General features: G+C 40.0%; 1 protein-coding gene across 2 annotated transcripts in view; it reads left to right on the top strand.

Annotated features, from left to right (window-relative positions):
- The window catches only part of ASB11 (ankyrin repeat and SOCS box containing 11), a 39,976-nt gene extending 20,858 nt beyond the window's left edge, over positions 1 to 19,118 (top strand). For both annotated transcript variants that reach the window (XM_016944125.3, XM_016944126.3), the window contains exons 4-7: positions 1,490 to 1,640; positions 5,174 to 5,308; positions 6,748 to 6,939; positions 11,184 to 19,118. In XM_016944125.3, coding sequence (XP_016799614.1) covers positions 1,490 to 1,640; positions 5,174 to 5,308; positions 6,748 to 6,939; positions 11,184 to 11,308 — 603 coding nt within the window. In that variant the 3' untranslated portion in view covers positions 11,309 to 19,118. The remainder of the gene's footprint in view (positions 1 to 1,489; positions 1,641 to 5,173; positions 5,309 to 6,747; positions 6,940 to 11,183) is intronic.
- The last annotated feature ends 5,183 nt before the right edge of the window (positions 19,119 to 24,301 follow it).

Below are 24,301 nucleotides of genomic sequence, written 5' to 3'. Positions count from 1 at the left end.
TGTCTCTGCCATCTTAGCATATTATCTTTAACTTTCCAATTTAACGGAGGTTAGGCTGGGTGTGGTGGCTCACACCTGTAATCCCTGCCCTTTGGCAGGCTGAGGCAGGAGGATCATTTGAACCCAGGAGTTTGAGACCAGCCTGGGCAAGATAGCTAGACCCTGCCTACAAATAATTTTTCTAAATTTGTGGGTCATGGTGGTGCATGCCTGTAGTCCCAGCTGCTCAGGAGGCTGAGGCAGGAGGATCATTTGAGCCTAGGAATTCGAGGCTGCAGTGAGCTATGATCATGACACTGCACTCCAGCCTGGATAGCAGAGCAAGACCCTGTTTCACGGGTTATATTGCAACTCTGGAAACAAGTCTTTTTTTGTGTCCAAAGCAAGGACATTTAGAATCCTGATTATCACAAGCGTGCATTCTTAGTTGTTGAAGCAAAATTGTTTCACATCACAAACTTGACTGTCCTATATTTCAATGGCATCAGAGGCTCCCTACCACTCCTGCGGTTCCCGATGTTCTTTCCAATCTATTGCTGATACACAAAGATGTCTCCCAGCTCTGCTGGTTCTCATGTGCTTCCCACATCCCTACAAGGTACCAAAGATGGTTGCAGACACCATGTTGATGGCTATTTTCTTTTCTTTTTTTTAATTTAATCTTTTAATTTTATTTATTTATTTTTATTTTTATTTTCTATTATACTTTTTATTTTTTATTTTTTTATTTATATTTTTTATTTATATTTTATTTATATATAATAAAAATACTTTATATTTTTTATTATATATATTAAGTTTTAGAGTACATGTGCACAACGTGCAGGTTTGTTACATATGTATACATGTGCCATGTTGGTGTGCTGCACCCATTAACTCGTCATTTACATCCTAATGCTATCCCTCCCCCCTCCCCCCACCCCACAACAGTCCCCGGTGTGTGATGTTCCCCTTCCTGTGGAACCAACCCAAATGTCCAACAATGATAGACTGGATTAAGAAAATGTTGATGGCTATTTTCTATGTCCCTTTGGCTTGGTCATGCTATCTCTAGAAGTAACAGCTGGCATGTGTAATTTGCATGGATTATAGTAGACCAGAGAGGAAGTTGTGGCAAGAAAGACAGTAGATCTGTGGAGAATTGCCAAGGATTTTGTAAGCATGGATTTTGGGACCACAGCCTGCCATGTTTGTTCATGATTCAGAGGGGAGTCATATTAATGGAAAATGGAAAATGGAAATAATTGTTGTTGCAAATGCTTATTGAGTGCTTACTGGGTGACATGTAATGTTTTAAGTGTTTACATATAGTAACTCGCTCAATCCACCCAATAACTTCATGAGGTTTCATAATACTGTAAAGATGTGGAGTTCCCTCACTTATTCACCAGCATGGGGAATTCCTCTAGGCAAATACATAGGAAGACATACTTGGAGATGGTGAGAGTGAAATAACAAATCCTCTGGGTCTCTCTTTGCCCATCATTAGGTCAATGGAGTGACAGTTCACGGAGCCACACCCCTCTTCAATGCTTGCTGCAGCGGCAGTGCTGCATGTGTCAATGTGCTGCTGGAGTTCGGAGCCAAGGCCCAGTTCGAGGTGCACCTGGCCTCGCCCATCCATGAGGCAGTGAAGAGAGGTAAATGAGCCACCACAATGCATGTGAAACATTGATGGGCTCACTCCAATCTGTATGAATCAATGGTCTAGTGTTAGTCATTCAAGGGTGACCCTGATCTTCCTCACCATTAGAATATGTGTGGCCTAGAAATCCCACAGCAGTAACTTCAATTTGCCTAAATCTTCAGGAAATACCAGTGTGGCACAAAAGAGCCCTACTTATAACTTCAGAATGCTTTCCTGACTCCAATTTCCCATTTCCTGGGGATGGTCTATTGGCAGGCCTTTCCAGATCCTCTTTGCTGGTGTTTTGGTGGCAGCTGGTACAGCCAAGGCAGTAGTTCTGACTTCCCTGAATTGTACTATGCTTATGTCTCTGTCCTTAGTAGGCAAGAATAGCTTATCCTCTAAAGCCCATAAAATACCAACCACTAACCTAAAATAAACTATGAAAGTATCTGAAAGCCAAGGCTGATACTATCTCTAATGGAATAGTAAATATAACTGTTCATAATAAGTTACACAATCTAGATGGGCTGATGACTTCAAGGTCATAGTTATTGAAAAGAAAAGGCTGCAACTTTCCAAAGTATAGCATTGGTAATCTTGAAGCTGACTCTAGACTCTTGTGTTGTCAGTTAATTTCCAAGTGAAGGAAAATAGTAAATTTAAGGAATTTAAAGACTGTATGTACAGACTAGACCTGAACCGAGAAGATGCCACTGAAAGGAGAAGGCCATTTGTCAAAGGTCACACCCAAAGAGCAACATTTTGATGATAGCAAGTGAGGGAGTTGTTCTCTTATACTGAGATCAGAAATACAATGGTGAAGTTAAAACACTCTAGAATAGTGATCTTTGCTGGTGTAACTGGAGATGAAATATTTTATTTCAAAAAGCAAAAGTGAAAGATTTGTTCCAGGTTATTAAACATGTCACTTGCCAATTTTTTCCAGTGGATTACTTTAAATGATAATACAAAGACCCAAATCTAAATTTATCTATGTATTTTATGTTCTAAATGTATTTAATACATATTTATTAATTAATAGCTGATGTTAGTCATTTCCCAAACATCATGTAAGTCCTTTAAGTTGTAGAGTAATGAACTACTTTGGAAATGATATGTCTTTCTTTCTTTTTTTTTTTTTTTTTTTTCGACAGGGTCTCGTGCTGTTGCCCAGGCTGGAGTGCAGTGGCATGATTTCTGCTCATTGCAACCTCTGGCTCCTGGGTTCAAGCGATTCTCCTGCCTCAGCCTCCCAAGTAGCTGGGATTACAGGTGCCCGCCACCACAGTTGGCTAATTTTTGTATTTTTAGTAGAGATGGGGTTTCACCATGTTGGCCACTCTGGTCTCGAACTCGACCTCAGGTGATCCACCTGACTCGGCCTCCCAAAGTGCTGGTATTACAGGCATGAGCCACCGTGCTCAGCCATGTAAGTCTTTTTTTTTTTTTTAATTTTTTTTAATTTTTTTAAATTTTTTGAGACAGAGTCTTGCTCTGTCTCACAGGCTGGAGTGCAATGGCACAATCTCGGCTCACTGCAACCTCCACCTCCTGGGTTCAAGCAATTTTCCTGCCTCAGCCTCCCACGTAGCTGAGATTACAGGCACCTGTCACAGTGCCCAGCTAATTTTTGTATTTTTTAGTAAAGACAGGGTTTCATCATGTTGGCCAGGCTGGTCTCAAACTCCTGACCTCAGGTGATCCACCCACCTCAGCCTTCCAAAGTGCTGGTATTACAAAAAGTCTTTATTAAAAATTTAATATTGATTTGAAGTAAATTTTTGAAGTAAAAATTAATATTATTTGTATTTCCATACAAATGTTTAAAAATTGATAAGTACTGGGAATGGTTTGAATTAATTAAGTATGTCTGCAGTGCTTGACTGATTATATTTGGAGCTTTTGGTATCTATGTGCCTATAAAACATATATGTGCTTATAATAAACACATAATTTGTGTGTCTCTGTATATTTTTCTGTATTGTAAAAGCATGTTAAGGATAAATATCCACAGAATGTAAGCATGATTAGCAAATTCATTATTTTATACACTTGTATTAGTGCTAGCTATTTAACTTTTCTGTATTCATTTTTAAAACTTTCTGAGAATATTTAAATTTAACTCAAACTAGGCTGTTTCTTGTTCTTCAAAAAAAAGACAAGAATTATTCAAAAATATGTATTAAATACCCTGTATTTTCCAAGTAGTTTTAGGGACTTACTAGATATTATTTCTGGATTCTTATAGCTCTAAACCTCTATGAACAAGCTGAGTCATAGTTTGAGTCAATACCTTGACATATTGATGCTGTAATTCAGGTATAATATTTAATTATGTGAACAAATAGTTTGAATTGACAGTCCTGATTTCTACATTTTAATGCATATTTATACTTAATTTAGAATTTGTGATAAATCAGGTAGGTCTAAAATGAAGCTTACTTTTATGTTATCTACAAAAAATAGGTTGGCTAAATTAATTAGTAATGACATGATTTTTTAGGGAGATATTTAAATCTTCAAAGAGAACTAACTCTTGGCAAGCTCCCATCAATACCTCAGAAGCACTCTCTCCTGAACAAAGCATTCACAGGTTGCAAATTTATCATGTCTATCTATTTATTGGGCAAACTCTCAAAAGAGAATGCTTGCTTACATAGTTGTTAGCCACTGAATATGAAAGTGTATTTAAATATATTCTATACTTAAGACTTCTTTATTCTTTCTCATAGGTATTTTTCAGACTAACCAAAGTAATGTTGCAGGCCATATATCCAATCTCACATGCATGGATAAAGAAGAGAATGAGAGATTTGTAATGGAGAGGCGACAGGGTTCTCTTGGGTTTGAGCACTAGCTTTTCAGAGTAATAATAGGCCTAGTCGTTTGTCCCTCTGGGTCTTGTCACTTCCATTTGTAAAATGGTGGCATCATTCTGGAGAGTGATTTCAACTGTGCTACTTGGAGCCTTTAGTTTAGTTAAAGTTAACTTGGGCTGTAAAGAGGAGCTGGAGTGGGGAAGCATGGGCATGCTCCTCTTTTTATTGGTATTATTTTGGTGGTTTCTACCTAAGATTTCCAAAAACAAACACAAAAATGTTTTTATGCTACAAAAAGAGATCTAGGTTATTTAATTAATTAATTTATTTATTTATTTTGAGACAGAGTCTCGCTTTGTCGGCCAGGCTGGAGTGCAGTGGCGCTATCTCGGCTCACTGTAACCTCCTCCTCCCCGGTTCAAGCGATTCTCCTGCCTCAGCTTCCCGAGTAGCTGGGATTATGGGTGTGTGCCACCATGCCCAGCTAATTTTTGTATTTTTAGTAGAGATGGGGTTTCACCATGTTGGCCAGGCTGGTCTCGAACTCCTGACCTCAGGGAATCCGCCAGTCTCAGCCTCCCAAAAAGCTGAGATTACAGGCGTGAGCCACCACACCCGGCCAACCTAGGTTATTTCTAAAGCCCATTTCAGATAAGCAATCCTATAATTCTGTTAATATTTAATATGTCCCTTACTTGAGTGAGGGTATCTTGTGTTCCACTAGGTCACAGAGAGTGCATGGAGATCCTGCTGGCAAATAATGTTAACATTGACCATGAGGTGCCTCAGCTCGGAACTCCCCTATATGTGGCCTGCACCTACCAGAGGGTAGACTGTGTGAAGAAACTTCTAGAATTAGGTAATTTCCAAAATTATTTTCATGAAGAAACCTGTTAACTTTGTTGATTTTCTACAGCTTCAAAGATGAAGTTCTTGTCATGGTTGAAAAATATTCGGTTAGCATTTTATGTTTGAATGCTAAAAACAAAACTTCTCTAGAGAAATGAGTGTCTGTATTTCTCAGTCCTGCTTCCTTTGATGTTAACTCCATTTACCTGGTACTGTTCTCCCTGGTTGTCACAAGATAGCTGCCAGCAATACCTGGGCTTACAGCCCTCCTTATCCATACGCAGCAAGAAAGAGCATTGGCTCTTTTTAAGTCACATGCCCATCTTTGAACCCCTCATGGGGGCCAAGGGAATACAATATATTGATTAGTTTAGGCCTAGATTTCAGCCTACTCTGCATTTATTAGGCTTCACTGGAAACACGAGAACTGAAACTAACAAGAGGGTGGTTTCCCTTTGGGAAATCTAGGTATGCTTGCCAGGAAGATGCTGGACAGTAAAAACAACAGACATTTGCTACAGGCTAGTTTATATCTATCCTGCTACAGTATCTAGTCATTTTAAAAGCAATTCTAAAAGGCATATACAGAAACCGAGAGTCCGTGGAAAAATGAAATATCTTTTTTTTTTTTTTTTTGAGATGAAGCTTCGCTCTTATTGCCCAGGTTGGAGTGCAATGGCGCGACCTCAGCTCACTGCAACCTCCACCTCCAGGGTTCAAGCGATTCTCCTGCCCTAGCCTCCGGAGTAGCTGGGATTACAGACGCACACCACTACACCCGGCTAATTTATTGTATTTTTAGTAGAGACAGGATTTTACCATGTTGGCCAGGCTGGTCTCGAACTCCTGACCTCAGGTGATCCACCTTCCTCAGTCTCCCAAAGTGCTGGGATTACAGGTGTGAGCCACTGTGCCCGGCCGGAAAAATGAAATATCTTGAAACTATTCTTTGGTTAAAGATTCAACAAACTTAGCCCCTGACATAAAGGTGGAGATTTAGTAAAAACCTTTAGTTGTGAATTTTTATCTTGAGGAAGTTTTTGTCTTTTTTATTTCCCATCATTTACTATTCTCTATAGTAAGTTCAGAAATCATTTTTTGAGCCCCAAATAATATAAATACTAAATAAACTTAGCTTTATCTTTTGTCCCAAAACATAATAACTATGTAACAGGAGCCTCAAATACTTTATTTTGTATGCCACACAGTTTATATGGGAAAGCAAGTATTTAAAATGACTAAAACTATCTAAATTCACTTTTCTCACCAAAGAATTTCAAGTAGTCTTAGTAGGCATTGCTGAGGTTCTAGGCTTGAGTTGCATATTTTCAAACATTTGTCAAGTATGTCATGGTACTTAAAATGTCTTTATATGCAATGACTATATTTGAAGCTCATTGTGCTTTACATTACATTTAGTGTTGAATTGTGGCCATCTGTTTTGTTAAGGAGCCAGTGTCGACCATGGCCAGTGGCTGGACACCCCACTCCATGCTGCAGCGAGGCAGTCCAATGTGGAGGTCATCCACCTGCTAACCGACTATGGAGCTAACCTGAAGCGTAGAAATGCTCAGGGCAAAAGTGCGCTTGATCTGGCGGCTCCAAAAAGCAGCGTGGAGCAGGCGCTCTTGCTCCGTGAAGGTAACCAAGGGCTGGGTATCCATTCCTCTTCCATAAGCACATTCTCTCCCCTTCCTGTCTCATCTGTAGCATTTTTTCCTTTTTCTTTTCTCTTTTTAATTGAAGGTGGCATTGTGGGAGGTGATAGGCCCTGCCGTCACTGACCTGTCTTCTGGGATTTTATATGCTGTCTATATTCACTAACAACCAAAGGGCATTTACATATAACCAGAGTGTTGCTTTGTATTTTACATAACAAGAAAATAACCAGAAAACCGGCTGGGCGTGGTGGCTCACGCCTGTAATCCCAGCACTTTGGGAGGCTGAGGCGGGTGGATCACAAGGTCAGGAGTTTGAGACCAGCCTCGCCAGCATGGTGAAATCCTGTCTCTACTAAACATACAGAAATTAGCCGGATGTGGTGGCTGGCGCCTGTAGTTCCAGCTACTTGGGAGGCTGAGGCAGGAGAATCGCTTGAACCTGGGAGGCGGAGGTTGCAATGAGCAGAGATCACACCACTGCATTCCAGCCTGGGTGACAGAGCAAGACTCCGTCTCAAAAAAAAGAAACCAGAAAACCTTGTTTATACCCCGAAAATCTTGAATTTCCATTTCTGTCCTGGCATAAGCGTATGATTGAGCAAACCAAAACTCTGCTTTGTAATATTGGGAGACAATCTGATGGCAAATTCAAAAGACTTGAGTCAGAGTCTGTAGGGGAGGACACAGAGTATTTCAGAAACCCGACTAAATGGTGAGGTTGTTTGCCTGTTCTCCAGATCAGGGAGTAGGTGGGTCTGCATTCTTCATTGCTTCATTCCCGTTTCCACCATGAGCATTAAGAGCAACTACTGATGCCAGAAGAGGTAAGGCGAGCATCTGAAATTCAGAAGAGAACCAATTCAGAAGAGAACCTCTTATGTCTATACAGTAAGAAAATATTTTCGGAGCCTATATTGATTATTTGTGTGCTTGAAGAATATTAAAGATCATTATAATTATTCAGCTTTACGTATGCCAGGCACTGGGCTAAATTTGAAACATAGATCAATCTCACTGAATTTTTAAAACTTTAGAGCAGTGGGAACTTTATATGGTAGTAGCTGGTTGCTATGCCAGGTACAAATGGGAAAAGAAAAGCATTGACAAGGTCACACAGCTAGCTACATAATAGAATTAGGTAGGATTCTGAGCCATCCGACCCCAGAGTGTGCACTTTTTTTTTTTTTTTTTTTTTTTTGAGATGGAGTCTCACTCTGTCTCCAGGCTGGAGTGCAGTGGTGCGATCTCGGCTCACTGCAACCTCTGCCTCCCGGGTTCAAGCGATTTTTCTGCCTCAGCCTCTTGAGTAGCTGGGACTACAGGCGTGCACCACCACATCCAGCTAATTTTTGTATTTTTAGTAGAGACGGGGTTTCACCATGTTAGCCAGGATGGTCTCGATCTCTTGACACTGTGATCCGCCCGCCTCAGCCTTCCAAAGTGCTGGGATTACAGGTGTGAGCCACTGCACCTGGCCATCAGAATGTGCACTCTTAATGTCATAAGGCCCCAACCCTGAATCTTTTGAAACATTCAGTGAGGAGGGTCTTATTTCACTCACCAGTTCCATTTTGTGAAACCACTCCATCATATATACCTTCCAAGTAGAATGCTTGGTTTTAACCATTTTAGGAATAGTTTTTCTAAATCAGTGCTTCTTAAGATTTAACATGCATATCAGTTCACTTGAGGATTTCCTTAAAATACAGATTCTCATTCAGGAGGTCTAGGATGGGACCTGTGACTCTGCATGTCTAGCAGGCTCCCACGTGATGTTGATGGTGCTGGTCTGAGGACCACACTTTGCGTACCACTGGTCTAGATTATTATTATTGTTATTATTATTATTATTATTTTAGACGGAGTTTTGCTCTTGTTGCCCAGGCTGGAGTGCAGTGGCGTGATCTCGGCTCACTGCAACCTCCGCCTCCCGGGTTCAAGCAATTCTCCTGCTTCAGCCTCCTGAGTAGCTGCGATTACAGGCGCGTGCCACCACGCCCAGCTAATTTTTTGTATTTTTAGTAGAGATGGGGTTTCATCATGTTGGCTAGGCTGGTCTTGAACTCCTGACCTCAGGTGATCCACCCGCCTCAGCCTCCCAAAGTGCAGGGATTTCAGGCGTGAGCCACCGTGCCTGGCCAGGATTATTTTCAATAGTCTAGATCATTAATCATTGTTCTTTTATTTGAATCTTCACCAGAAGAATTATGATCTTCCTTAGCAGATCCGAGCTTGGAAATACCAGGTACTTTCCAACTGTTAGCAGAGACTATAGTTTATAGAAGTTTTCACATTTCCTATTTTCTTCCATCAAAAATGTTTCTAGGACTAGGATTTGTAGACCTGGATATCCTGGACAGGGCCTAGCTCCTCTGTCCTTTGTCTTCATAAATATAGCCACTTGCTCTAGAAAGATTAATACTGGCTGGGCGCAGTGGCTCACACCTGTAATCCCAGCACTTTGGGAGGCCCAGGCGGGTAGACCATGAGGTCAGGAGTTCAAGACCAGCCTGGCTAAGATGGTGAAACCCTGTCTCTACTAAAAATACAAAAATTAGCTGGGTTTGGTGGCACCCGCCTGTAATCCCACCTACCCGGGAGGCTGAGGCAGAGAACTGCCTAAACCCGGGAGGCAGAGGTTGCAGTGAGCTGAGATTGAACCACTGCATTTCAGCCTGGGCGACCGAGTGAGATTCCGTCAAAAAAAAAAAAAAAAGAAAGATTAAATACCAACTACATCAGAGTTCACTCTCCTGTCAGTGTCTCTGGGCACTGGACAATTTGTCTACATTACCATTTTGCAGAGGAGGTTAAGTAGGACAACAGGTAAAGAAGTTTTCTATTCTTGCTTCCCAAGATTTTAACTAAGATCGATTGTTTGGTCCTCCAGGTAGCTTTCTATCTCATGGATGCTCCTTGGCAATGTGAAGCCAAATGTTAACCTGGCTATTCGCATATGCAGTCCATCATTTTTCATGGGGTGTGAGATGCTGTTACAGTGGATTTTTTTGAAAAGGAAAACTTTGTGTAGACCAGTAATTAGGTTTTCTTGAAGAGATCTTTACTGATACAGTCAGGTTAGGAAATAATGACTGTGCAACTAGTATTGCAGCCAAAAGCTCATTCATCCTATTCAACCATGTTCTGGACTCTCATCAGCTGATTTTCCTTAAGGATTCAGAGCCATTCAAAGCCATGGGCATGATGATTCTGTGAGACTCCTTGAGAGTCCATGAGACTCAGTTTCAGGGAACAATAGGGTCTGACTTGAGTCCTTCTTGCAGATCTCTATTGAGCTGGAATCCTTGCAAGAATAAAGGGCCTCTTCAGATTTAAGTTGAGACCCAGCCAGCACCACCTCATGGGCAGCTAGAGCCGGTAGGTCCAGGAGTACTTTGAGGGCTGAATATCTGGCCCCTGGCACATCTCCTAACACTGCCTCTGTCACCACACAGGTGGAACTTCCCGCTGACACCCTTTCCGTATTGTCCCTCTGTTCTGTGGCTGTGTCTTGGAGTCCTGCGTGTTCAGTCCTTCCATTTGCATTTTCTCCTTGGCCAGTGTATTACTTACTTTCTTTCTTTCTTTCTTTTTTTTTTTTTGAGGCGGAGTCTCGCTCTGTCTCCCAGGCTGGAGTGCAGTGGTGCGATCTCAGCTCACTGCAAGCTCCGCCTCCCGGGTTCACGCCATTCTCCTGCCTCAGCCTCCCGAGTAGCTGGGACTATAGGCGCGTGCCACCACACCCGGCTAATTTTTTGTATTTTTAGTAGAGATGGGGTTTCACCATGTTAGCCAGGATGGTCTCCATCTCCTGACCTCGTGATCCGCCCACCTTGGCCTCCCAAAGTGCTGGGATTACAGGCGTGAGCCACCGTGCCCGGCCCCGTGTATCACTTTCATTGGCACATTCAATACATGAATGAGATGCATTCCCTTTAGACCCCACACCTCATTCCTAACTTGCCTCTGGTTAGCTTCATTCTTCAACATTGGTAATCCAAGTACCATTGGAAGATTAACTTAAAGAAATGCATCCCTTCCAGAGGGGCAAATCAGGATCTGCTGTCTGTATTTAGTGTCTGCTACCTCATTCTATAGTTCCTATACAGATCCAGCTTCTCTTCTGCTTTTAGAAAATTTCCGCCTCTTCCAGTTCTCTGATTTCCCCCTTCCACCCCACCTCCCACCACTATGAAGTTAACACCATTTTTATTTCTCTCTCAGGCCCACCTGCTCTTTCCCAGCTCTGCCGCCTGTGTGTCCGGAAGTGTCTCGGTCGAGCATGTCATCAAGCCATCCACAAGCTACATCTGCCAGAGCCACTCGAACGATTCCTCCTATACCAATAGTCCTAAGTGTTCCTGGGAAGATACTTGGAATGACACAGATTGTTGTCTGCTGTACCTAGAGTACCTAATGTAGAAGCTCAACAGCTTAGACTCTTAGTATCTTTAAATGAGCTCAGTCGAAGTAAATCCCCCATGAGCTAGAACACTTGAGGAGTGGAAACTCCTGGTTAGTTTAATGTTCTCATTAACCAAGGGGCAAGTAGAAACCATTTAGCTTTTAGCTCTTGTTGTTAAGAAACTTAAAAAAACTGTGAAGTAGAGTGAAAACAATAGGCTGTTTTTTGATGATTCGGGATCTTCTTGTACCTAAAAGTCAACATTCTGAATATTGTATAGACACATATAAATTCAGGTGGATAAGATTATAACAAATGTTAGGTATTCCAAGATATGTTCTTGATTTAGTTCCTTCCTTCAGCCCTTCCCCACTTTTTTTCTTTCTTTCCTTGAATAAATCTGGTATAATTTTGATTTTTTGTATATATATACACGTATATATATATACGTGTATATATACACACACACACATGCACTCATATATTTAAAGTTTTCAAAGTCCTTAATATATATAGTTCATATATATGTTTTCAAAGTCCTTAATATATGTATAAAGCTTATATATATATGTTTTCAAAGTTCTTTATATATAAAGTTATATATATTTATATAGACTTTATATATATATATACATATATAAAGTTAAGGACTTCAGAAACATTGTAGTTAACTGAGGCTTCCAGTTACTGCGGTCCTGGTTGATAAGAGAGACTTTGGAAGAGATCAGTGCACCCAGAGGTTGGCATCTATTGCTTATTGCTTCTGATATTAAATGCTGTTATTTGAAGTAAGCAGTTCTAGGATTGAGAACACTGGGTGTCCCCAACAACCTGAACCCACAGGTATTGTCTGAGGCATGTTGCAACCCAAGCACTGGCTTATTTTCAAAGTCAAGATGCTCAGGGTTTTTGAAATAATTACATACTGATGCCAGCCACCAAAGTGGGCTCAATGCTGGGTCAATATTTTTTTCTGTGGATAGGGGCCCAAAATAAGCACAAAGGTATATAAAAAGAGACTTCTCCTTTTCTGTCTTCTCCTTCTTCTCATTTCTCTCTCCTTCTGTCACCCCTCCTCTTCCTCTATTCTTTCTCTTTTTTGTGAATTTAGAACATGGGAACTGGATAGACTTTTAATTATTGTAAGTATTACTGTCATGGTTCAGTATTCAGTTCTAAAATGAAAATTCCCTCTCAGATCATCCTAAGACTCATTTCACACATGTATTTTTTTCCCCCAATTTTTCTAGACCTTTGGCTCTCAACTGGAGACAATTTTGCCCCACTCCCACTGAGACATTTGTCAATGTCTGCAGACATGTTTAGTTGCAACAACTGGGGGAGAATTGCTACTGTCATCTAGACGGTGGAGATCAGGGATGCAGCTAATCACCCTACAGTGCACAGGAGCCAGCAACAAAGAATTATCAGATCTGGCCGGGCATGGTGGCTCACGCCTGTAATCCCAGCATTTTGGGAGGCCGAGGCAGGCAGATCGCACTGTCAGGAGTTCGAGAACCACCTGGCCAATATGGTGAAACCCTGTCTCTACTAAAAATACAAAAGTTAGCCAGGTGTGGTGGCAGGTGCCTATAGTCCCAGCTACTTGGGAGGCTGAGGCAGGAGAATCACTTGAACCCGGGAGGCGGAGATTGCAGTAAGCCAAGATCACGCCACTGCACTCCAGCCTGGGTGACAGAGCGAGACTCCGTCTCAAAACAAAAAAAAAAAAAAAAGAAAGAAAAACAAACAAAAAAAAGAATTATCAGGTACAAAATGTCAATAGTGCCAAGAGTGAGAAACCCTTCTCTAAGCCTGTGCTATTCAATACAGTAGCTGCTAGCTACATATGGCTAATGAGCACAGGAATTGTGGATAGGCTGAATTAAGATGTGTTGTAAGTGTAAAATACATATTACATTTTAGTGATTGAGTAAAAAAAGAATATGAAATATTATGAACTTTGTTTTGTTTTCTTTTTTAGACAGAGTTTCACTTTTGTCATCCAGGCTCGAGTGCAATGGTATGACCTTGGCTCATTGCAACCTCTAAGCCTGTGCTATTCAATACAGTAGCTACTAGCCACATATGGCTAATGAGCACAGGAATTGTGGCTAGGCTGAATTAAGATGTGTTGCACGTGTAAAATACATATTACATTTTAATGACTGAGTAAAAAAAAGAATATGAAATACATGAACTTTTTTCTTTTCTTTTCTTTTTTGAGACGAAGTTTTGCTTTTGTCACCCAGGCTTGAGTGCAATGGCACGATCTCGGCTCACTGCAACCTCTGCCTCCCAGGTTCAAGCGATTCTCCTGCCTCAGCCTCTGGAGTAGCTGGGATTGCAGGCATCTGCCACTATGCCCGGCTAATTTTTGGTATTTTCAGTAGAGACGGGGTTTTACCATGTTGGCCAGGCTGGTCTCAAACTCCTGACCTCAACTGGTCCACCTGCCTCTTCTTTTTTTGTTTTATTTTTTATTTTTTTGTTTTGAAATATTAATAGCTTTTGATGTTGTATTTTTAATTTTTTGAAAACTTCCATACTGTTTTCCATAGTGGTTGTAGTAATTTACATTCCCACCAATAGTGTATAAGAATTCCCTTTTCTCCACATCTGCACCAGCATTTGTTATTTTCTATTTTTTGGATAGCCATTCTAACTGGGGTAAGATGATACCTCATTGTGGTTTTGATTTGCATTTTCCTGATGATTAGTGATGTCGAGCATTCTTTCATATACCTGTTGGCCATTTGTATGTCTTTTTTTTGGAGAAATGTCTATTCAGATCCTTTGCCCATTTTAAAATCAGATTATTTGTTTTGTTGTTGTCAGGTATGATTCAGCAATCCCATTACTGGATATTTATCAGAAAGAAAGGAAATCAATGTATGGAAGAGGTAGTTGCACCTCCATGTTTATTGTAGCTCTATTCAGAAGAGCAAGATATGAAATCAACTTAAATGTCTGTCAACAGATCAATGGATAAAGAAAATGTGGTATATATACAAAATGAAATACTATTCAGCCTTAAAAAAGAAGGAAATTCTGTCATTTGCAGCAACATGGATGAGCCTAGAGGACATTATGTTAAGTAAGTCACGCACAGAAAGATAAACACCATATGTTCTTGCTTACATGTGGAAGCTAAAAAAATTGAGCTCACAGAAACAGAGAGTAGAATTATGCTTATTAGAGGCTGGGAAGGGTAGTGGGGAGGGGACAATAGGGCAATGTTGGTTAATGGATACAAAATTATAATTGGATAGAAGAAATAATTTCTAGTGTTTCATAGCACTGTAGGGTAAATGTGGTTAACAATAATTTATTATGTATTTTCGAAAAGCTAGAAGAGAAGATTTTGAATGTTCATAGCAGAAATGATAAATGTTTGAGGTGATGGATATGCTAATCACCCTGATTTGATTACTTCTAGGTATTAAAATATCACTCTGTACCCCATAAATATATACAGTTATTACATACCAAATAAAATTAAACGAAAAAACTTTTTTGCTGATCACACAATGAAATAATCTTTTCAATATATTAGGTTAAATAGAATATATTATTAAAATTAATTTCACTGGCTTTCTTTTTACTTTTTTAGTGTGACTATAATAACATTTTACATTACATGTGTGGCTCACATTACATTTCTATTAACAGTACTCTAGATCATTTTCTAATTTTTACAATTTTGGAATATCTAATAATCTTAATTAGTTAATTATCTGGGGGGAAAAGGTTACATTTTGATCTTACATCATATTTCCAAAACAAATCTTGTTTTTAAAAAAAAGTTTAAAAAATTAAATACTGCTATAAAAATACTATAAGAAAATTACATGAATATATATGAAAGGGAAAGCATTTTTGAAATATATCAAAGGCAGAAAGGTTAAAGGAAAATACCGATAAACTGGAATACATCAAAAATTATGTTGCAAAAAATGCCATATATAAAATGAAATGGCAAACCAAAATAGAGGAAAACTGTATGTGACATTTATAGCAGATCAAAAGTCAATATTCTAGGGCAAAGGAGACTGTCAGATCCCACCCTTAGCTTTCTCCTTTTCCCAGTGGAGAATTTTGGTGAACAAGGATGTAAATATTACCCAAACCTTCAGTAAAGTCTAAAATGTATATGATACCTTGTGCATTTTTTAGAAGATATTAAGGAAAGAACCTAGATTATTTATCTGGCTCTACATGCTATAATATATGTATTGCATGACGTGGTGGCAAAACAATATGTAAACTTACCTGTTTCAGGTGGGATCAAATTCTCCTTCTATGAGAGATGTGACGAGAAAAACTGAAGAGTGTTTGCAAACCTTAGGAAAGTCAATTTTCACAAATCTTGAGGAAGGTACAGCGTAAGTCCAATGGCCATGAAAGGAGGTACAATTCAATGTGCCCCAAATATTGAAGGGCAGAATGATCTCAGCTGATATCTACATTTCAACATATAAAGAGTTCATTTACAAATCAATAAGAATAATATAGGTTCATGAACAGAAATATTAGCAAAGGGAATGAATAGTAAACTTATCAAATAACATACAAATAAATAGTCATAAGAATGTTAAAGATGGAAAATTGATTGAAAGAAAGGATGGATTTGAAACAGGATGAGGAGCCATTTGAGCCATCATTAGCCATGGAACGATCAAAGAGGAAAGAACGGACAGTCTGTTCCTATCATAGAACGTTTAGGAATTGGAGGCTTTCCTTCAAAGTGTTCTCGCGAGTGCATTTTTTTTTTTTTTTTTTTTGGTCATCTGGGATCTTGCTGAATGTCTGAGTACTGTGTTAAGCCCCGGGAGGCTCTAGGACATTCAACCAGTCTGTGACCCCAGGAAAGTGTTCCATTGCCCACTGCAACTGCAGACCGTGGATGCCACAAATCATTTATATGGACCTCCCAACACTGGTAGGACTGTATTTCTGTTGGGGGAGGAGGTGGCACTCAAATCCTTAACAACCATTCACCAGAATCCATCTGATTGTCCAGGTCCCTGAATCCTAGAGTGGTGCCGATGTCTTACAATTTATGAATGAATGTATTAGACAAGAGGTAATCTTTAAGTTCCTTTTAAGGCCTAATCCATTAAGCTATATTTAGACCATCAGACTAATCATCTGGTTTTTATGACATTATTTTGTTACCAACTTTAAATCCAGGTTTGTTCTGCTTGCATGCAGTAAACCAATCACTGTGACACGGGTTTTGCAAAAGAGAAAAGATTTATTCACAAGGCTGCCAAGCAAGAAAGCAGGAGAACAGCGCTCAAATCCACCTTCCCAAAGATAAGCCTTAGCTATATTTACGGCTTAGGGAAGTGGGGTGGTCTAAGGCATGGGGAAAAGTAATTGACAGTGGGGATAAAAGTAACAGGTTTATTCTGTGCAAGCATAGCCAGGGTTCATGCCATTACATAGGACATATAAACCCAAAATAGTGGCATTAGCATGATCTGAGGGTGGCATTTTTGGTCTTCTGACATTCAGAAGGCCATTTCTCAGGCACTTGTGGAGGCCTAGTTGAAGAGCCAGTGGCCTTAACTGGTTTGAACTGGACAGGAGCTGGCCCAAGTTCCTGAAAAACAACTGAAGCAATCATTACTGTGGTGAACTATGAATGTTATTTATAAAGTAGCCAGTGAAGGTTAAGTTTCAGAGTTCAGCAGGGTGGCATTCAACTACTGTAGCCTTCAGCTTCATGAAAAAAGAAAAGAAATAACAAAAAGCAAGCCACCAAAAGCAAGCAGGGCGGACAGACCTGATCAAATTAACCCTTCGGTTTCCATTTTGCCTGCGGTTTGGGGTTCTTAGATACTAATACAGATTATTTCACTTTTTACACTATATGGGATGTTTTTTTCCCAAAACAGTATATTTTTACAATTTCAGTCATATTTGAAGTGCCCTAAGATAGCTTCTCAATTAATTCCTTTAATACATTTTTTACTCGGCATCTACTATGTGCCAGACACTGTAGAACATTGTGAAAGACAGACATGCTGTTTGCTTCCAAAAAACTCATGTGTTAGTGAGGACAACAGGGAATAAACAATACAAATATAATATCATATCAGGAAGTGATAAAAAGAAAAGTAAAGCAGATTAAAGAGTGATGAAAGAGGCTTACTATTTTAGATAAGCTGATTAGGCAAGGTCCCTGGCAGGGTGACTGAATTTTGGAATAACTAACTACTCACATATGTATATAATATTTATTAGTTAACTTTTACTGTTAAGATTTTTCAGTATTTTCAGTGCATCATATTTTTTATTCCTTTGCCTGATTTAACATAGATATCCTATTATAAAAGTATCTATGATTCCGGCTTTTCCCATAAACCATATTGTAATGATTTTCTGTTTCAAACCCTTTGGGACAACCTTTTAAAATATATCATATTCCTTAAGTATTTCCATATTGTCAGATACTTAAATTATTTCTAGTTTCTTGCTATTATAGATAACATTGATGTCAACCTCATTTTAAAATAAATCTTCAAAAATGTTTGAAGTATTTCTTAGATTTCCAGAAGTGTGGTTTACATATAAAAACTATTTAAAATAATAGTTTAAAATAATTTAAAATATATACACAATGAATCATTTTAAGGAATGAATATTTTCATAACCAAATACCCAATATTGCCTATCCATAAACCATCTGACTATGTCTATGTAGACATATATGTATTTACCATCTATTTAGCTAGCTATTACTTATATGACTGTATCAGTCCATCATCTACCTTTACCTTTTATTTAAAAAAAATAGGCTGGTCGCGGTGGCTCACGCCTGGAATCCCAGCACTTTGGGAGGCCACGGCGGGCGGATCACGAGGTCAGGAGATCGAGACCATCCTGGCTAACACGGTGAAACCCCGTCTCTACTAAAAAATACAAAAAATTAGCCAGGCGTGTTGGCGGGCACCTGTAGTCCCAGCTACTCGGGAGGCTGAGGCAGGAGAATGGCGTGAACTCGGGAGGCGGAGCTTGCAGTGAGCCAAGATCGCACCACTGCACTCCAGCCTGGGCAACAGAACAAGACTACGTCTCAAAAAATAAAAATAAAAAATAAAAAATAAGCTTGCTATGTCACTTGAAGATTTAAGTCTCAACACCTTCTAAATTCCTTAAATTATTTAAATGTTTAGGTATGTAATCCAACGTCTCTAATTTTGGTTCACATTTGATTAAGGAACTGTTTCTCCCAAAGTAATTCTCCTGTCTTTTATTTCTAATATTGCTTTGTCAAATAAACAGGAGGTTTGTACATGAATCTTTTTTCAGTAACAATGCTCATTGCTGAGAAGATTTTATGAATTGAACGCAAAGAGAATAGCTGACACTTCAGAGACATCGCCTGAAGCTGCCATGGTGAGGGATGAATCGCTGAATAACCACAACTTGTCGGGGAGGATGCTCTCCACACTGCAGGACTTCACGTTTTTACCCATTGCATTATCACTGCCAGGGGCTGCACTTGCATGGATATATTCCATTTGCATATGGAATACATCATCTCCTTCCCTTAGCAGAGCCTGTACCAGGACAAATACACAGATCATACTTGAAATAGTAGCTTCTTATTTTAACAAATTTGCTTGTAAACAAATGTACACCAGGTCTTAATTTCCATTTATTAATTTTTCTTCTCCCACCGTTGTTATATCTTGAAGTTTCCAGCTTACAAAAAATTTTCAATAAAACAATTAATATCTGTATGCCCATCACCTCAATTCACCAATTGTTAGCATTTTGCTACATTTGCTTCTCTATGTATGTGTGTATGCACACACACATATATACAAGTACATGTATGTATATACATGTACATGCATATATACACACATATACATATACAGGCATGTGTACACATACATATGCATATACAAATGTATACACATATATATATATATAAATGCACATGTGCACACACACCCATATATGTAAACTCATATATGATTAACACATATCCATATATTAAAAAAATGAACGATTTGTAAGTTGTGGGCATCATGATCCTTCACCAGGGCTAGAATCAGGATTAGGTGAGTGAGGCAAAAAATTTAAGAGGGCAAAAAAAGTCATTGATGTGCATGTTTTAGTGCACTGTTTTGAAAAGTCAATGTTAAGGCAAAAAGCCCATGATAGCCAAAATAGCCTGCAAGACAGGCTCTTGTTGTTTATGTCCCTGCATTATTGTGCAATGAGAATAGTGTTTCCAATCAGCCTCTGGTTCTGGGATATGTGGCTGCTGGGTTTTTGAGGAGTGACAATGCCATGCAAACAGATTGGGCAACGCAGGCTTTATACATACTCGTGTTTTGACTGCGCAGCTTACATTAACTTTTTATACTTGGTGCAAAATATGCATAAAGGCATACATTTCCCTTTTGGCCTCTTGCTCCCATATGGTTCAGCACAGAGCAGTTCAGTGTGCATCTCCTAAGAACACAGAGATTCTCCTGTGGAACTGTGGTGTAGTGATCACACACAGGAGGTTTGACACTGATGCACAACTATCCTGTATATCCAGATTTAAGTTCTCACACTTGTGGCATTAATGATATCTTTTCTGTCATGTTCCACCATTCAGGATCTCTTTGAGGATCGATCATGCATCGAACGTAGTTACCAAGTCTCTTTATTCTCCTTTAATCTAGAAAGCTTCCCGTCCCCGCTTTTGACTTTCATGCCATTGGCATTTTTGAAGAGTCCAGTCCCATTGTTATGTGATTATCTCTCAATTTTGATCCGCCTGATTGTTTCCTCAAGAATACTGCATAATGCCAGATTTTTTAAAAAACACATTCTTATTTGAGTCTTATTGTACTGCTTGGCGGAGTAGGACTGACTGACTTCTCTCTAAAGCAGTAGAAGCAGAGTATTCCACGTTGTCAGAGCAGATGTATACCTTTTAGGTGTTAAAGGTTTTGTGCTAGAAAAATTGCCAGCTGAAATAAGAAGAAGCTTCAGCTCCTGGACCAACTTTGACTGATTGGAAGTGACTTTGAAGGCTCCCCCAAGGTCTCAGTGTAACTGAGCATCCCAGCCTCAAAATGCATTTTAAAACTTTTTTTTTTCTTTCTTGCTTTCAGCGTTGAAACATACTTTGAAACTCTTTGTTTCTCTCTTTTCCACCAGGCACTTTTGTGAACAGTGCTCACTTATCTACTTATATGCTTGCTTAGAAATTCCAGGGGTCAATTTTTAAGCAAAAAAAAAAAAAAAAAAAAAAAAAAAGGCACAGAGACCCAGCAGCAGAATCCTCCTGCTTGGGGGAGTTATGAACAGTTAGCCCACCACTACTGGGCAGAAGTGAGGATGACACAAACTGGACTTCCGGGCTGGCGATTAGTAAAGATAGCCATGGGAAAGAGGCACACGGAGCTCTTCCCTCCCTTGATATTCCCACATTTTCCCACACCTTTTTCCTGCATAAACCCCTTCACTCAGCCCAAAAAGTTGGAACGGTCTTTCAAAGGCAGGCCATTCTCCAACTGGTAATGTGTCCGGAGTTGGTTCCTTCCAGTGGGTTCTTGGTCTTGCTGACTTCAAGAATGAAACCATGGACCTTTGCGGTGAGTGTTACAGCTCTTAAAGGTGGCACAGACCCAAAGAGTGAGCAGCAGCAAGATTTATTCTGGAGAGTGAAAGAACAAAGCTTCCACAGCATGGAAGGAGACCCGAGCGGGTTGCTGCTGCTGGCTGGGGAGGTGGCCAGCTTTTATTCCCTTATTTGTCCCCGCCCACATCCTGCAGATTGGTCCATTTTACAGAGTGCTGATTGGTGCATTTACAATCCTTTAGCTAGACACAGAGCACCGATTGGTGCGTTTTTACAGAGTGCTAATTGGTGCATTTACAATCCTTTGGACACAGAGCGCTGATTGGCGTGTTTTTAAGTGCTGATTGGTGCATTTACAATCCTTTAGCTAGACACAGAGTGCTGATTGGTGCATTTTTACAGAGTACTGATTGGTGCGCTTACAATCCTTTAGCTAGACACAGAGCACTGATTGGTGCGTTTTTACAGAGTGCTGATTGGTGCGTTTACAATCCTTTAGCTAGACACAGAGTGCTGATTGGTGGGTTTTTATGGAGTGCTGATTGGTCCTTTTACAATTCTTTAGCTAGACACAAAAGTTCTCCAAGTCCCCACTCCACCCAGGAATTCCAGCTGGCTTCACCTCTCAGCAGCATTTAGATAAAGTTGATTTCCTTTCACCATACCTCTCGCTTCTTAAGTTTTCAGCCTCTTAGCAGCTGGACTTGAGCCGGCTACACTGGGGAGGAAAGAATCTCCTAAACCATACCTGAGGTGTGCCTTGGACATCTAAGTGAGGGGTGGGGCAGAGGCCCTGGCTAGTGTGAACACTGCTCCTGGTGAGGAATGACTGTGGCCTTATCATCTGCTGCAGGCAACGATCATTCTGTTTTCTAACCTAACCTGTGCCAATTTCACTGAACATCCAGACACACACACTGACACACACCAAGGCTGACTAGAAGTTGGTAAGATTGCTTTTCTCTTATGGCTGTTGGTAAGCCAACTTTTCTCCATAATCAAAGCTCATACACATGTGATTCAACTTTATCCTCATACAAATCCACAAATGCATGAACTCCCCTTGTAAAGAACTGTTGTTAAACAGTTTAAAAATTCATCTCCAATCCTCCTATTCACTGGTGTTGATCAACATCATAAATAAAATGAGAAGATTAAAGGCTGATGAATTAATTCCCTCCCAGGTACTAGGGAAACAACCTGGAAATCTTCTTTATTGTCATTTTGGAACTTAATTTTGAATATGGAAAAGGCTTATCTACTTGGAATTTAATTAAAAGTAAATAAAGAAGCTGTAGTACAAAGATTTTACTGGGAAGGAAAGGAAATAGTATCCAGTTTCCCCATTGTGCCCTTCTGTTCAACTCCTCATCCAGTCTGTGTTGGGAATCAATTCCTCACTCTCTGCCAAACAAATGTATCATTCTTCAGATCTTTCCTGATGGAGTGGTAAAGAATTTGTATGCTTATGGCCTTCTCAGTTAATTCTGCAAATAGAGATAGAGGGAAGTTTAGTAGTGTTTATCCAAATTTTAAATGAGCAGCCTCTTTTCAAAAAGTGCAATTTGTATTGAGATCATTACAGATTCACATGCAGTTGTAAGAAATCACATAGAGATCTCCAGTGCACTTTGCCCAGTTTCCCTCAATGGTGACTTTTTGCAAAACTATAGTACAATATTGTAACTGGGAAATCAACATTCATACAATCTACTGATCTTATTCAATTCCCTGGTTTTACTTGTACTCATTCCTGTGTGTGTCTTCAGTTTTATACAATTTATTACATGTGCATAAGTATGCCTTTGACTTAGCATTTCCACTCTTAGGAATCTCTCCTCTAGAAATATTTGCCTATGTGCACAAAGCCACATGTACAAAAATATGAACTTTAGTCCTTTCATAGTACTAACAGAAATAATGACATTCTGCTTGCATCATTAGGAGCATAATTAAATACTTCTGGCACAATATGGAATGCTATGCAACAGTGAATAAAGACAGGAGCATAGCTATAAAAGCTGATATGGAAAGCTCTCCCAGACAAAATAAGTGTAAAAAGCATAGAATAATAGAATAATATAGGGGCCGGGTGCGGTGGCTCACGCCTGTAATCCTAGCACTTTGGGAGGCCAAGGAAGGGGGATCACGTGAGATCAGGAGTTTGAGGCCAGCCTGGCCAACATGGTGAAACCCTGTTTCTACTAAAAATACTAAAATTAGCTGGGCACAGTGGTGCGCTCCTGTAATCCCAGCTACTCAGGAGGCTGAGGCAGGAGAATTGCTTGAGCTGGGAAGGTGAAAGTTGCAGTGAGCCGATATGACACCATGGCACTCGAGTCCAGGTGACAAAGTGAGACCCTGTCTCAAAAAAAAGAATAATATAGGTACATTTATGTGGAAAATGTAAATTGATAAATGTGCATACATGTGTATGCATATAAATGCCTTTAAAAACGTGAATTACACCCCTCAAACTGTTAATAACAGCCACCAAATGTTTTAACTGAGACTCCGTAAATCTAAAACATCTAGGCCTCATCTTTGGCATTAAGACAAATCTGCAATCACTTCACAGCCAGTCTATGCTTGAGACTTAACTCAGAGCCTTCCCCCATGGGGATGAAAAATCCTCTTCTACCTGGAAGAGAGGAATGGTGGGAGTCTAGAGGTGCCTGTCAGCCTGAAGTAGCACCCAGGGGTGTGAGGCAACTGGGTTTATCTGAAAAGACATGGACACAGTACATCCAAATTTTTTTTTTTTTGAGGTGGAGTCTCGCACTGTCGCCTGGGCTAGAGTGCAGTGGCATGATCTCGGCTCACTGCAACCTCTGCCTCCGGGGTTCAAGCGATTCTCCTGCCTCAGCATCCCGAGTAGCTGGGATTACAGGCGCCTGCCACCAGGCCCAGCTAATTTTTTTGTATTTTTAGTAGAGACGGGGTTTCACTATGTTAGTCAGGCTGGTCTCAAACTCCTGACCTCGTGATCCGCCCGCCTTGGCCTCCCAAAGTGCTGGGATTACAGGCATGAGCCACTGCGCCCGGCCCCTAATGTTTTGTATAAGCAAAAACAGCAAAACGTTAACAAAATAAATTTTAGTAATTCACAATGAAAAGATAGCAGGTCTCTTCCACATCTCAGGCCACCTAGCAATCTATTTTTCCAATTGCAACCGTTCATTATTTATTTAGAAGTTAAAATGAGTGGAGGAGGGGTGAGGTAGGACATTTAGTGAAATTCTTGCAGCTGAAAGGAACAAATGGTTCTTTCCAAAGGTACATTTTTTGTAACATATAGACACATTTTCCCATAAGAAACTCCCAGCACAATTGAAA

Source organism: Pan troglodytes, chromosome X (assembly GCF_028858775.2).
Source record: "Pan troglodytes isolate AG18354 chromosome X, NHGRI_mPanTro3-v2.0_pri, whole genome shotgun sequence".
NCBI lineage: Eukaryota > Metazoa > Chordata > Mammalia > Primates > Hominidae > Pan > Pan troglodytes.
This window is presented reverse-complemented; position numbering and strand designations above follow the sequence as displayed.